This window comes from Callionymus lyra, chromosome 12 (assembly GCF_982586985.1).
Source record: "Callionymus lyra chromosome 12, fCalLyr1.hap1.1, whole genome shotgun sequence".
In the NCBI taxonomy this organism is placed as follows: domain Eukaryota; kingdom Metazoa; phylum Chordata; class Actinopteri; order Syngnathiformes; family Callionymidae; genus Callionymus; species Callionymus lyra.
Window position 1 is genome coordinate 12356838 of NC_141829.1, and position 14279 is coordinate 12371116.

Sequence of the window (14279 nt, forward strand, 5' to 3'; positions counted from 1 at the left end):
CTTTCCCCTTTCTGTTGCTTTTTTTCTTTTTGTTGCTTGATTTTTAATAAAAAATACAATTATGTTTGTGTCATGGAGAAACATAGACTTGAAGAATGATGCTCTTTATAAAAGAAACACATTTATGTTTAACTGATGGTGAGTATCAATTTGTACTCGTATAACTGCCACACATTTACTGTACTTTTCATTTGTTCTTGTTCATTTGTTTGGATGCTGAAAGCGTGATCCACGCGATGCTTGCGGTTTCGTACAAAACCACCGAATGCTTCTTAACTCGCCTCAATTAGTCGGTCTGTTCTCGCTCACTGTTGACAAAAACACCGATAGAATACAAGACGGACGACTGGGCGTGCTTTTAGGGTTTTAATATTTTGGTCTGGAATCCGGTTTTGACTAAGACATGTGCATTCAATTTAGGAGGTTTTTTTATTAATTGTTTTGGCCTGTCGGTTTGTCTGCTGGGTGGAGCAGCATGAGTCATAAAACATAAATATATCACCAGTGTCGTCTGGACTTCAGCACAGATCCTGGTTCTCAGTTGTGGTCGTGGAGAAAACTAGTGGTGCTCTGGTGAGCTTTTATCTTGCTCTAACCTTTAACTATCACTGGGTAACTTTGAGGTTTGGACTATTGGGTCATGTTTCTATACAAGAAACCAACTTTTTAACTTTGTTAGTCGATATATTCAACAAGAAGGACAATCTTTGACAAAAGTCAGAGTGTTTATCTAATATCTACAGGCTTTAGTGACTGAAAATAGATCCCTGGGCGGATGGGTCGTATTTTCCCTTGGAGAAAAAGGGAAGGAAATCATTAATCAATATGTTCAACCTCTTGGTAGACTTATAGAAAACAGTTTATTTGGGAGTCTTGGGATGTTGGATTCTATAAAGAGATGGTCAAGGATAGAGTATAAACAAAGATCTTTCTTCAGATCCACCATTAGATAACTGTCGCGATGCAACAACTTAAACGTTCTTAGTGGTGGCGACTTAAAAGTTGACTTCCTACACCTGGAGGCGTTTAGGCCTTAAGATGGATGTGACTACTTATCCTTTTGTTACGTGACTGAACAAGACCACAGACCTTTAGTTCCGTCTCCAAAAAAACCCTCTCTAAATACATGACCGCACCCTGGAATATCAACCAGTCACAGACTCAACTCCTCATCTTCCTGAACGGGTCCGGTCAGCTTTGAGCAGAATTCGGAGCTCCATGAAATATTAAGTGCAACATGAAAGTCTCCTTCTGTTATATAAAGGAGTGGACGGTAAATGATTTACAGGTGAGGTAAAAAAATATTGTGGCGTTTTTCAAGAAATATTCAAACTGAACTCTGTGACTTCAACGGTAGACGTTTACAGGTCTATCCGGCTCCGATAGATCATATATCTACTCGGTAAAAAAGCATTTATCATGTACAGACAACTAGAAGCTTCCCTGAATAAACTTTGTTTAGATTTTTTCATGAGAAAAACATTTCTTTGAATGTCCAAATTGTTTTACTTTTTCCAGTTTTTTACCAATTGATTTAATTTTAGGCTTTAATTAATAGGCTATGTTGGTTTTAGCTTAATACTTGATTCCATTGGTATGATTTGGTCTTATTAAAACATCTCTTTTCTGTCTCAAATGTTGTTGGAAGTAGGATGTGGACAAAAACAATGCTGTGTTAGATCTACTTATAGGAACCGAAGGAAAATTGACGAATCAGACTTGGATGTGCAATAGATTGAGCTACGATTTGAGGCGAGGCCTGAACTGAAGCTCCACAGTTTTCAGGTACAATTTATGGAGACCTGTCAGGTTTTATCTCGCGGCCTGTTGAGACCTCTCTGTACGTGTGGCCTCTGCATCCTCTTGTGTGGTTCTTCACCTTTTCGTCGGTGAATCCTGCTTCAGCGAAGCAGATGGTCTTCCTTGAGGTCCCGGCTGCATCATGACCGTTGAAAAACAAATAACACTTCCCCGGGAAGAAAATAAATCAAGTGCAGATGAATAGAGTGAAGTGTGAGGTCAAGTTTTTGGATGCGTTTTGTCGTCCAACCACTCCTTAAGGCTCTGACTGACCTCACCAGAGAACTCGAATGACGCACACTTCAAGTCCTTGCCAATAATGATTTAAAAAATCATATTGAAAAGGTCTTAAATTAAGAAATAAACAGCCTACATCGTGTCATGCCAGCAGAGAACCAAAGGAGGATGTTCCTAGTCTTCTATTGTACCAAGAAAATCCCACAGTAACTTAGATTATCCCTTAAAATACAGGTTTTTAGACACCACAGACCAACATGGGACTGCAACACGGGCCAACTCTACATTTAGCTACATGACATTGATGCGCTAATGACTACTGTTGTCATCCCCTACTGCAGTTCTACTGATAAAACTCTTGAATAACTGACCTGGGAACAAAAAAGGATTGTAGAAACCGTTGATGGTTATGAAATCTTATTTGAATTCTCATTTTTAATTGATTTTTTTTTTTTTTTACAAGAGAAAATGATCTACATTTCTTTTGTGTCTGGTGTATTATTTTAATTTAAATTGTTTAGGTGGAATAAGACGGACCTAATTTAAACAATGACTTCATTTTATTATTGTATAATGAGAGTTTTTTTGCACACTTAAAAGATATCCACTTATTTTAACAGTTTTCTTTCTATTATTATTTTTATGATTATAGTATAATCTGTATTTACCATGTGTCAAATTCTTAAGACTTTATTATACACGCATAGACTGGTTTCTTTGTGATAAAAAATATTTGGTAGCTTATCTTTTCTGAACTTCCTGCTATTGTGTTCGTCTAAAATGTGAGTTATGTTTTGCTATCAGCAGTACAGTGAGAATAGTGTGCATACATGTGGGTAATACCTCTATGTTATTAAGAAGAAATAAGAGAGGGTTCATGAAGAAATGTACTTTTAAAATATTGCTTTGTGGGAGTTATCTTGCTTCCAAAAGAAGTTTCAAATGGTCAGTTTTGTTTGTTGTCTATTTTAATAAGAGTACTGGCTGTGGGAGACAAAAGTCTTTATGGTCAACAGGGAGGATCCGCGAGACTTTCTTGTGGCAGGAAGTGGATCATCCTTTTGTGCTCACTTTGACTGATGTCTCTGCAGCTGCACACATCAAACCCTAGATCGGTTTTTATGTTTTTTTGATATTAATCCATGTCACCTCTATCATTCTTTGATCCACTCGGAGTCAGAGGGTTCAGGTTCAGCGAGCGTTCATTGGTTCGACTCCGGCCCGCTGTTATGTCAGGATCCGTGTCACATGACCTGCAGTAACTACTACTCTGGTGGTAATGACTATTGTCTGTCAAGAACCTGATGGCAACCTTGTAAAAAAATCAGAGTCGTTGACGCCTGTAATCGTCTCAAATATGATCCTGTCGCAACTTTTGGAAAAAACCCGGCAAACTGATTATTCCTTCAGAGACGGTGACGAGCTTCTTTACTGGCAGCGACCCGCCCCCGGGCTGCGTTTTATCCTGCCCGTCACGCCTTGTTATTCACGCTGCTATTATGTCGGCGTACTTGAGATGGAGACGGGGTTGCTCTTAACATTTTTGTGTGGAACTGATGAAAGCCAACCAATAATTTGGGCTTGGAATTTAGAAATGTCCCCCTCCAGCGCCATATTTATTTCACTTTCCATTTTTCTATTCAGAAATGATTTATCTTTTCGTGGCAACAAGTTTTTACATATAATTCAATTTAATCCCAATGGATCTTCAAATGTTCTGTACAATTACGACTGAAGTTTGAAAACATTTTGTAAAACTGACAAATATTGGACTAAACCAATAAGTTTGCAGATTTTGTATTTTAACCTGAAGTCTTTGACCTTTTTCACCTAAACCATATGTGTTCGACTGAAATCTGACCCTAGAAGTCATTTTATTTAAATTCGTCTTGATATGGTGACCTATATAGGTGTCGGTGTTTAATATAGGGTAATAAAGATAATTGTCAGCAATTCTACAGAGACTTACAATAAAAATACAAGAGTTAAACTTGTGTTCGAATACGGTTTGTTGAGTGTTTGGTAAAGGAGAACAAAAACATGTCAGTAATCCTGCAAAGATGATACTTTCTGTCGACAATAGTTGGGTAAATATACGTTTTGTTTGACCTCTGACCCCGACCTCATGTGATTTAGTTTGACACTCCTGTCCTAAACCGTCAAGCATGTTAGAAGCATGTGTTTATGGTCTTATCTCATCCATCAGAAGAACCAACATTCTGCCCCAGTATTATTCATCATCCCTCAGACTTAAAGATGTCGTAAAAGCTTGAACTTGCAGTTTCTAAAGTTGGACGTGTTTGACATCGACCTGCCGATGGAGAAATACTGAAAGACGAAGGAGAAGTTGAAGAAGAGAAGTGTCGAATCGGCAGTTTCGCTGTCTTTTGTAAACAGAAGCTGCTGGCACTGCAGACTTTTCTTGTGTTGTGGGTTCACACTTTTTTCTTCCCGGGCTAGAGTTAGTTCTCCAGCAGGATCGTACTTTATCATCTACAGCAGAGGCTTGATAAAATATTTATGAAGTCTTCGGCTTTAATACTCGCAAGTCCAAAACCACTTGTTTGTAGTCGAGTAAAGAAGATTTTGGGTGACATTCTTGGCGTTCTGCTGACCTTTTTTAAAGTAGCATTCCATGTATGCGTCATCTCAAGACACCAACAGCTCAAAGCTCCACTCTTACCCACTCAGCACCTGATGAAAGAGAAGAACCTTTGAATATTCATATCTGCCTCGCTGTCCATTCCTGCACATGGCAGTTGAATACACTGATTCTTCCCGTATTTATCTAAATCCCTCTGCACACTCTTCAGTTTCTCTCTTTCCTGGATGTAACCAAACATTTCCAAGCAAAGTTTATTTCCTAAATTGAGGAATATTCCAGATACACATTACTTTTCCGCTGAGATGGTCAAATTTGGTTTATATGAGTCTGTTTGGTTGAAAAACTAAATTATAAGTGAGAATGAAGAACATTTGTGTTTTGAATACTATTTACTTTATTCTCAATGTTTTCAAGGATCTTACCTCCCCATAGTTTTTCACCTGTAGAATTTTTTTTTACAAAATGTTGTTTCAAAACCTCCTTAAGAGGAAGATAAGTTCTTGTCTGTCAAATGCATGATTATGATTGGATTTAAATTGAAAGTTCAGGTGTTCAAGTGATTGGTCAAAGAACTTGAATTATGGTGGAGTTCTGGATCCAGAAAGTTTTAGAAGGATGTATCACAAGTGGAAAGTTTTAACATTGTGAGTGACTCTAGAATTGTTACATTCTTTCAAATGATTCAAATCAAATTCTCAATCTTTGGAAGTAGATTGTTGAAGAATATTTTGGGTGAGACATCAGTCCAAGTTGTGAAACTGTCTTTAGCAATGATATGTTATTACCTCAGCATTCTGGAATACATCTCTGGTGATCTTATTCTGAATAAATCTTCTAACTTCCATGTGTATCCAATCTTACCTAGCAGTCTAGAGATTGTTATAGATCATTTCGAGGTGGAGCTGAAGGGGAATTCCCCCAGAGACTGGTTTGTGTTTGTTTGTTACTAAATAACACAGGCCTGGAATTAGAGCTCCAGGTTAAGAGGGTGTTGTTGTTTTTTTACACATTTTCCCAACACAAACGGGCAAATCCCCCCGGGAACATTCACCTCGTCAGCAGAAAGCCGTGACTGACAGTGATGGAAGACTCTGAAGACGTGTGAGCAATACGGACCAGCAATTCAAGCTTGATTGACAGCTCCTTGTTTCATGGTTTTCTCTGTATTGCCTTATATTTGCTCCTTTTCTAGAATTTCTAGAATTCAATTTTGTTTTCAAGAAAACGAGTCAATATGTTGTTAATAATGTTGTTTGATAACATCAGAGCAAATATTAGTCTAAACCATTACATTTTTACATTAGCATTGCTGGTTTTAAATATCTTTTTTTAAATTCAAATATTAAAGAGGAGGGAGTGAAAGTATTTTGTTCATTTGGATTTTATATTTATTTAATGGTTGTCAATTTAAATCAATAACTTTTATTTTGAAAAAAAATTACACATAGCTAAACTACATTTTGTGTGTTTTTTTTTCCTCTTTTAGTCCTTTAGTGTAAATTAAAAACTGGAAAAACATTTACATTAAAATGTATCTCGTAAAAATCTGACATGGTAGTTCCTCTTCCTGATCATGGAGGACATTGTATTTATTTGTACTGATTATGAATACAAAAACAGAGAAATTAAGTTATTACATGCTTTAAATTGCGTTCAACTGTGAATAAAACACACGGATGATAACGATAATGCTAATTTTACACTTTCTTGACAATGTTAACATCACAACACAAACTCTTCATGTGTCTAAACTCTTACATTTTTTTTATTTATGATCTTGACTTCTGTGAACAACCGCCCTGGTAACAGTTGGGTCGAAGTGAATATTTGTGAACTGAGTCGTCCCAGTTCTCCGGGATTAGAGGCTCAGCAATTTACAAGTCAGCAGCTGGTTTGTTGGTGTCGCACAATTTGCTCAGTAAGAAAACCAATGACTCACGTCTGTCACTTGAAGCTGTATTAAACTACAAATCTTTCCTTTACCATCATCTAATCACACGTCATGACGCTTTGTGTGTCTCACAGGAAATGCCAAGTAAATCAAAATCTGATCTTTCCACTCGTGAGCCTCGGTTAGAGTCGATTTCTATCTGATGCAAATGCTTTAAACACGCGCTGAGAGGTAGAACTTTGGCAGAAACTCTAGGAAGTTGGAGGTTCTGTTTTGGTAGCTCACAAAAACACGGACCCCGGGCCACAGACCCCCGAGACACAGGGAGTTCTTTGACTGCCCGAAAACAGGAAGTCAGTGTTTCTCCCAGCGTCTACAGAGATTCAGCTCAGACCCGCCGCCTTTTTTTCCCCTCGATGGGCTCTTTTCAAGTCGGATACTGTCCGGTGGAGCAGATTTTTTGGGGGGGAAATGTATAAAACAGAAATTATATAATGGCTCAAACTGTTTGTTCCTGGACTGACATAATATTTCCGTGGAACATTTTGTTTATTGATGTCTTTGTCCAGAATAATCTGGATTATTTGGGCTGTTTTAACAAACTTGCACAAGACGCTGCGACTGGTCGTCTAAAAATATCTCAGCTGCTCATTTCCTCTTCGTATAATCTCCAAATATTTACTTAAGTCTGCTTAGAATGCAAAGTTGAAGCCTGTCCACGTCTCTGGGGGACAATATAATTTTCCTTTTTTTTTTTTTGTGACCAAGTAAATTTGAACTTTCTTAGTCTAATCAGCATGTTCTTCTTTGAGGTCATTACGACCAACTTTCCGGCTTATTATTAACTTTAACTGACAGTTTCATGAGGCTGGACCACAAAAAGAATCTTTTTTCCCGATAGAGGGCACTGAATGAAATAACAAGAGTAAGTAAGTAAGTAGGTAATTTTTATTTATAGAGCGCTTTTCCAGACCAGGGTCACAAAGCGCTTAAACAATCAAAACAATATTCAATAAAGTATATCCTTTATAGGGCAAGATAAAATTGTAAATCAGCGTTTAATAAAGTTTCTATGAAGGTCTTGTTTATAATACACCGCAAACACATTAATAATAGATAATATTTCATTTATAGGGCTTCATAAAATACATAATCATGATTTATATTCATATAGGTTTAGAAGGTATTGAGCTTTAACCAACCACTCTTTGAACCATTACAAATAAAATGAGCTTTTATTTTGAAAGGTTGTATTCCAAGACTTCTGAACATGTTTCAAAGAAATTCTCAGGAAATGTTAATATAAAAAAACTCAAATGTGTTTGTCTCCTTTGAGCTTCAAACGATAACTTTGCTTGACTATATAAAATGTTCCTACAAAACATGACTCACAGGATCAAATAGACTTGTTGATAAAGCCCATCGTGGCAGGAACAAATGACGGTCTGAGGCCCCGTTATTAAAGATATTGTCTGTTGTCGGTGAGACCCGCACATGAAAGGCTTGTCCAGTAATAAAACTCTATTCCAGCCTCCAAAAAATGTTTGCTCATAAATTGTTATGCGTCCTTATTTGGGCATTTTTACCCAAACAGTCTTATAGCGGTTCTTACGATGTCTAAGGTACGTTTACGTTCGCTAACTTTACTGCGCGTCTCTAGAAGACTGATGTCTTTGTTGGCTCCGCCTCTCGCCGAGACACATCTTTACAGAAATACTTAATGATAAGCCTGGCCGTGGAGAAGCCTGCAAAGTATCAGCTGAGATACCCAGTGTGCACCTGGGCAGTGGGTTTGATGGAACTTGTGTTCTGGGTTTTTGAGTTGAGTATAGAAATAAAAATTAAAACGGTCTTGATCGACTTTGTTGCACAGTTCGATTTTTCAGTTTACTTTATTAAACTTAAGTAGAGAAAAATACTCCATGGGTTAAGTTGTTTAAGTAAGTAAGTAATTTTTATTTGTATAGCGCTTTTCCAGACCAGGGTCACAAAGCACTTAAACAATCAAAACAATACTCAATAAAGTATATACTTTAAAGATCAAGATAAATCTGATAACACGACAGGAGTTCCAGAAAATCAAGGAAAAGCCTGAACAAATAAAAACGTCTTAAAATGTAGATAATTAATACATTTTATTTAATTATTATTAATATTGTTTTATTTAATATGATTTATGTTCTCATTCTCATATGGGTCTCATATTATCATGTCTATGCGTGTGACAAGATGTCGAAAAATAGTTATTTATAAATTTTAAAAAATCCATACCGTTTTTAATTATTTAATCTGGATTAAATATGTTTTAAATTTAGGCATCTTTGAGTTATCGTGGGGATCGAAAACCCCTCTCTCACCCCCTTGATTTAAAATCTAGTTACATAGTTGAAGCTGTTTTCACCACCGTAGACGTTGAAAAAAAGAAGACATTTTTAAAAAACTAACTTGGATGTGGAAGACATTTAAGAAGTTATAAAGAAAAAGCCAAATGTTGCTTTTTACTCCGCAAAACGTGAACAACTCTCTGGTTTCACTCTCTGGGAAGAGAAATGTGTGCAGGCACGTCTGATATTTAAAAAAATAATGAGCCAGAGGGTATTTTCGGTGGATTTGTTAGCAGCGCGTCGGGACTTGTTGAAGCTGAACTTGCTCTCTCTGCTGTCTCCATTGTCGTTGCCGCTGAAGATCAGTAGAACTTCTGATCTTCAGCGGCAACGTTTTTATGGCTTTAATTCTATGCAAAAATCGAGAAAGCATTTCCTATATTTCTATGAGGAGGTCTTCCATGTCTGTAACTCCAGACGATTCATTGCTCAACTCTGACCACTCTGTGGTTGAACCAACGACTCGCTTCCCTTTTTTTCTTTGTTTTAATCACAGGTTCCTCGGCTGTCTTTTCTGCTGAGGCGGCAAAATATAATTTCTTCTTATCTCAGGCTGGTATTAATGTTGCAGCGAACAAGAGCCTCCCAGAATATCAATGTTAGTTTTGTGCTTTAAAAATGAGCTTCTAAACCTTCTTCGGTTGTTTTATTACTCATTGTTATAATGAAAGAGTTAATACAATAAAAGTAAAACCTACATTTTACTTATTTTTATCTTCTTCCTGATCTTGTGTCTTTACTTTACATCACAGCAGCTCTTACTACTATCTTCCTATTGCACTGTATTCATCTTTTCCACCCTTCCTGCACTCTCTTTTTCACCGCTCCTGATAACTTTGAATTTATTTGGATCGTGGGTTGGTTATTAGATTTTCATAAGGGACTATACATGATGATTTTATTTTAAGATATTGTTTTATTTTAATCAGTTTATTTGGTGGATCGAGAAACACTCACGAAAAGCAAAATAAATAAAAAATCTCTCTTGAAGGAATTATAATACCGCTTCACTTTACTCCTGCCTTTACTCTCACCGTGTGTTTATATTATTATTTATTTTTGATTATTTCACGTTCATTTAGTTTACAACACATTTCTGAAAATATGAGATTTTGGCTGAATTCTTCTTTTCCTTTTTTTTAGCATTGTAGCTGTGTTACCATTTTAACATAATCTTACTCTCATCAGCATATTTTTATAGTTATCTTATCTAACTATTTTATAAGTTCATCTTCTTAACCCTTCTGTTATCTCAGGGTCAAAGTGACCCGAAGGCCCAAAACACAATGTGCTAAACCCTGCTCTCAAGTTTAGCATGGTTAGCATTTAAGCTAATGTGGCTAGCATTTAGCTATATTAGCATTCAATTTATCATTGAATTTGTTGATTTTTTTTGTTAGCTTTTCAAATTAATTCTGAGTTCCTGACAAAAGGTAACATCTTAAAGTGCAATATAAATAAAATATATTATTATTATCTTGGTCCTTCCTTCTCGCTCTTCTTCTCACGCATTAGTCGCCGTCGCTCACTTTGGGATTGACTTGAATAAACGGTTGTCAAGGGTCAGTGGAAAAAAAAAAAAAAACGGTGTGAAACGAGCGTGTCGGGTGAAGCTTCCCAGATTTACCAGCAGCCTCTGCTCATCCGAAGCCGTCGTGGGAGGGAAATCGCCGAGACAAATCCAAGAGGCGCTTTCAAAAGCTGCATCAGGGCCTGGATCTGTTCCAGAGCAGATAACAAGTTGATGAGCTCGGAACACAAAGTGCTGCTGGTCCTCGAGGAGCAGGTCACTGATGTGACAGGAGATCAGATTGTTCCCTTCACGTCAATAACTCAAAGTAGATTTGTTGCTTTATAATTCGTTTAAAAAAACGTTTTAATTGAAAAAAATGTTGTTTAAATAGAAAAATATTTTCAATCAAACAAAGAAATAATAAAATATAATAAAATAGAAAAAATGTTGTTGCAATCAAAAGAATATTTTTAATCTCAAAAACGATATTTACAATGAAAGAAAAAAAAGTTGATCAGATCAAAATCAAATATTTTCAATACAAAATCAATTGTTTCAATGTGGAAAAAGTTGCCTAAATCCAAAAAAACATTCAAATAAAAATGTTGGTTCAGTATTGAAATATTTTTTCAATCTAAAATGTTACTTCAATCGAAATACATTTATTTTCCAATAAAGTATTGAGTGCACGAATGCTCATTCCCAGGTGCAAAACAAATATACTCAAGGACTCATTCATTCCTCGGCTATTAGATTGTACAATTCTGAGTTCGGGGCAGGAGTGGAGTGAAAGTATCTTGATGTTCTGTTCTATGTTAGTCTTTGTATCCTTTGTCTTTGTTGTTTTTCTTTGATCTATGTTCTTTATCTTTAGACTTAGATTGTATCATCTTGTTCTTTCTCATTGTTTCTCTTTGTTCTTGTTCTTATTTTATTTTGATTTATTTTTTATGAAAAATTGCTGTATTTTCTGTGGCTATTGGAAAAAAACAATTTCTTATAAAGTTTTACCTTACCTTACCTTACCTTAAAGAAATGGTTGCTTCATTCAAAATAAAATTCAATAAAAAATCGCTTCATTGGAAATGTATATTTTCAATAAAGAAAATAATAATTCAAAGAATTAAAGAAAATATTCTTTGATGGTATAGCCATATTATTATCAGGACTTTTGTGTAATAAAGATTCAATCCCCAAATATTTGCTTCAATTAATTAAAGTCTATTTTTACTGAAGTAAAAAGGATTGTGTTAAATAAAAAAAAAGAACGAATCCCCCTCCACTTTCCTGTAGCTGTTCCATGTTTTCACTTTTTCTCGTCGTTCTTTAACCGACCGTCTGGCGTCTGCGTCCTCAGGTCACGGCGAGTGTCACTGCGGCGAGTGCAAGTGTCACGCCGGCTTCATCGGCGACAACTGCAACTGCTCCACGGACGCGACGCCCTGCGTCTCGGACGACGGGCAGATGTGCAGCGGGCGCGGCAACTGCGTGTGCGGTCGCTGCCAGTGCACGGAACCGGGCGCTTTCGGGGACACCTGTGAGAAATGTCCCACCTGTCCGGACGCCTGCGGGACCAAACGGTAAGGAAGCTGTGTGAGGAGCGTTTGAGTCTGAGGTCACAGACTAAAAAAAAAAAAACATTATCATATAACATATAACATTATCTGTGATGACGAAGTTGAAAAACAAAATAGTTTGGATGGCTTGCAAAGCTCTGCACCTCAAAAATGATCTGTTGTTTGAACCCAAAGTGATCTGTGTGCTGGTTCTGGATATTTGGGGGTCAAGTTGGAATGTAGTCTGTTAAAGAACTGAGCACAGGAGCTGATCCAGTGGATCTAATCTACACTCCCTGGCGACCTTTGACCCCTTAACAGGACTGGATTTTCTTTCTTTGCCACATTAGTACAGAGATATTTATCTTCTTCATTAACATTTTGTTGAAACATTTTATTGACAATGTTTAATGTATTTGTCCATATTAATGATTACTGAGTAATGATACTGTGTAGGTATATCATCATTAAATATAAGAAATTGTACAAACGTTTAATTTAATTGTTAAATGTTGTTGTTTTAATCATTGTAATATAGTTCAAAATATTTAATTTAATAATTTCTTTAAAAAAGAAAAAGTAACCTTTTACTTAAGAAATCTTCTTTCTAGTTTTATAGAAAAAGATATTAGGTTCCAATAATTTAAAAATACTTTTAAATATTTTTAATTGGCAGCCTTTCGAATTCAGTGTAAACATGTTGGTACTAGTACATAAATGTTTTTATTTGAATTTTAAATACTTAAACAAAATATGATTAAACAAAAAAAAAGAGTTATAATTGGAATTAAAATATCAAACTCCTATTTTACCGCCATTTTTAGGCTACGAACTAAAACATATTGAGTTTAGATCATTTATTTTTTTTAATAATTAATACAAGAATATCAAACTCTCTATATATATTATAAGGTTGAGTTTGTTTGTATTTGTTATTATTGAATAAAACCTTTTAAATATTTATACAATTATTTAATGTTTTTTTAAGCAAAGTATTGTTGTCATGTTTCAACATTTTTATTAATTTTTTTAATTTTGACACTGGTATAACGGTGACCTCTGACACTCTGCAAACATAGTATTTTCCTGGCCCGGACTCAGTCTTGTTTAAAATACCTAAAGTTGCTAAATATAGTTTGGTGCAGATTTACAGCCTCAAGAGCATCAGAGTCTTGTGTCTAAAATCCTTTTAGTTTTATCTTGCTATTAACTGGACGTGACATGAAAGTAGAAACAACACTCTTGAGACGGATACTTTATTGAGGAAAGACCACATTCAAAGTCAACAACAGCGCCACAGTGTTTGATTCAAAAGTATTGCTGAGAAAACGTCCTGAACTCTCCGCTGAACTCCACGGTTTCCTCTCCAGAGAATGCATCGAGTGCCGGCTGTTCAACTCGGGCCAGTTCGCAGACAACCAGACCTGCCAGCGACTGTGCAAAGATGAAATCATCACAGTGGAGAGCCTCAGTAAGTCAACACACACTCTCTTCCTGTCCCACTCACACACACACACACACTCACACACACACTCACACACTCACACACAGACACACTCACACACACACTCACACACACACACACTCACACACACACTCACACACTCACACACAGACACACTCACACATAGACACACTCACACACACACTCACACACAGACACACTCTCACACACACACTCACACTCACACACTCACACACAGACAGCAGCTGGGCCACTTAAGCACATCTGCTTCATCTGTTACAGCTTCATTTCTTTTACATGACATTCCTTTTCAACACTGGTTTATTCATTTTAATGTTTGTTATTAAACTGGTGTCACATTCGTAAGTGGCTCATGAATCTCAACTTATTGGAATAATAATAATCACCTTTGTAAGATTTAAAAAAGGAAAATATCCTAATTTCTGTCCTTTCCCTTTTTTTAAAAGAATTTTTAAATATATAATAATAATAAACATTGTTATAATACTAAATCCTATCATAACATCAAGGCAATATAAAGGAGGATAAGCTAATAAAACTGAGCAAAGGTTTAACTTATTTATTACCAGTACAGACGTTAAAAAACTACTTAAAAACGTTTGGGTTTTTTTTTACCTGGGAATTTTGACTGTAACACAAGAAATGGAGGATCGAAAGGGACTATTTGATGTGGGTGTTTATGTGACGTTAACAGTTTATTTTGGAAAGTTTTTAAGAGTTTTAAGAGTTTTGCTCTTCCTTTATTGCTGTGTTTGTGTTTGTCAAGGAAGTTCCGTTACGCTACTGCCACCTGCTGTCTGACAGAGC

The 14279-nt window shown here is 36.2% G+C and overlaps 1 protein-coding gene across 1 annotated transcript in view; it reads left to right on the forward strand.

The window, feature by feature from the left end:
• The window catches only part of itgb5 (integrin, beta 5), a 39809-nt gene that overhangs the window by 21604 nt on the left and 3926 nt on the right, over window positions 1-14279 (forward strand). Inside the window, exons 12-13 of the mRNA XM_087803540.1 lie at window positions 11788-12010; window positions 13357-13457. Of these exons, the coding sequence (XP_087659666.1) occupies window positions 11788-12010; window positions 13357-13457 (324 nt within the window). The remainder of the gene's footprint in view (window positions 1-11787; window positions 12011-13356; window positions 13458-14279) is intronic.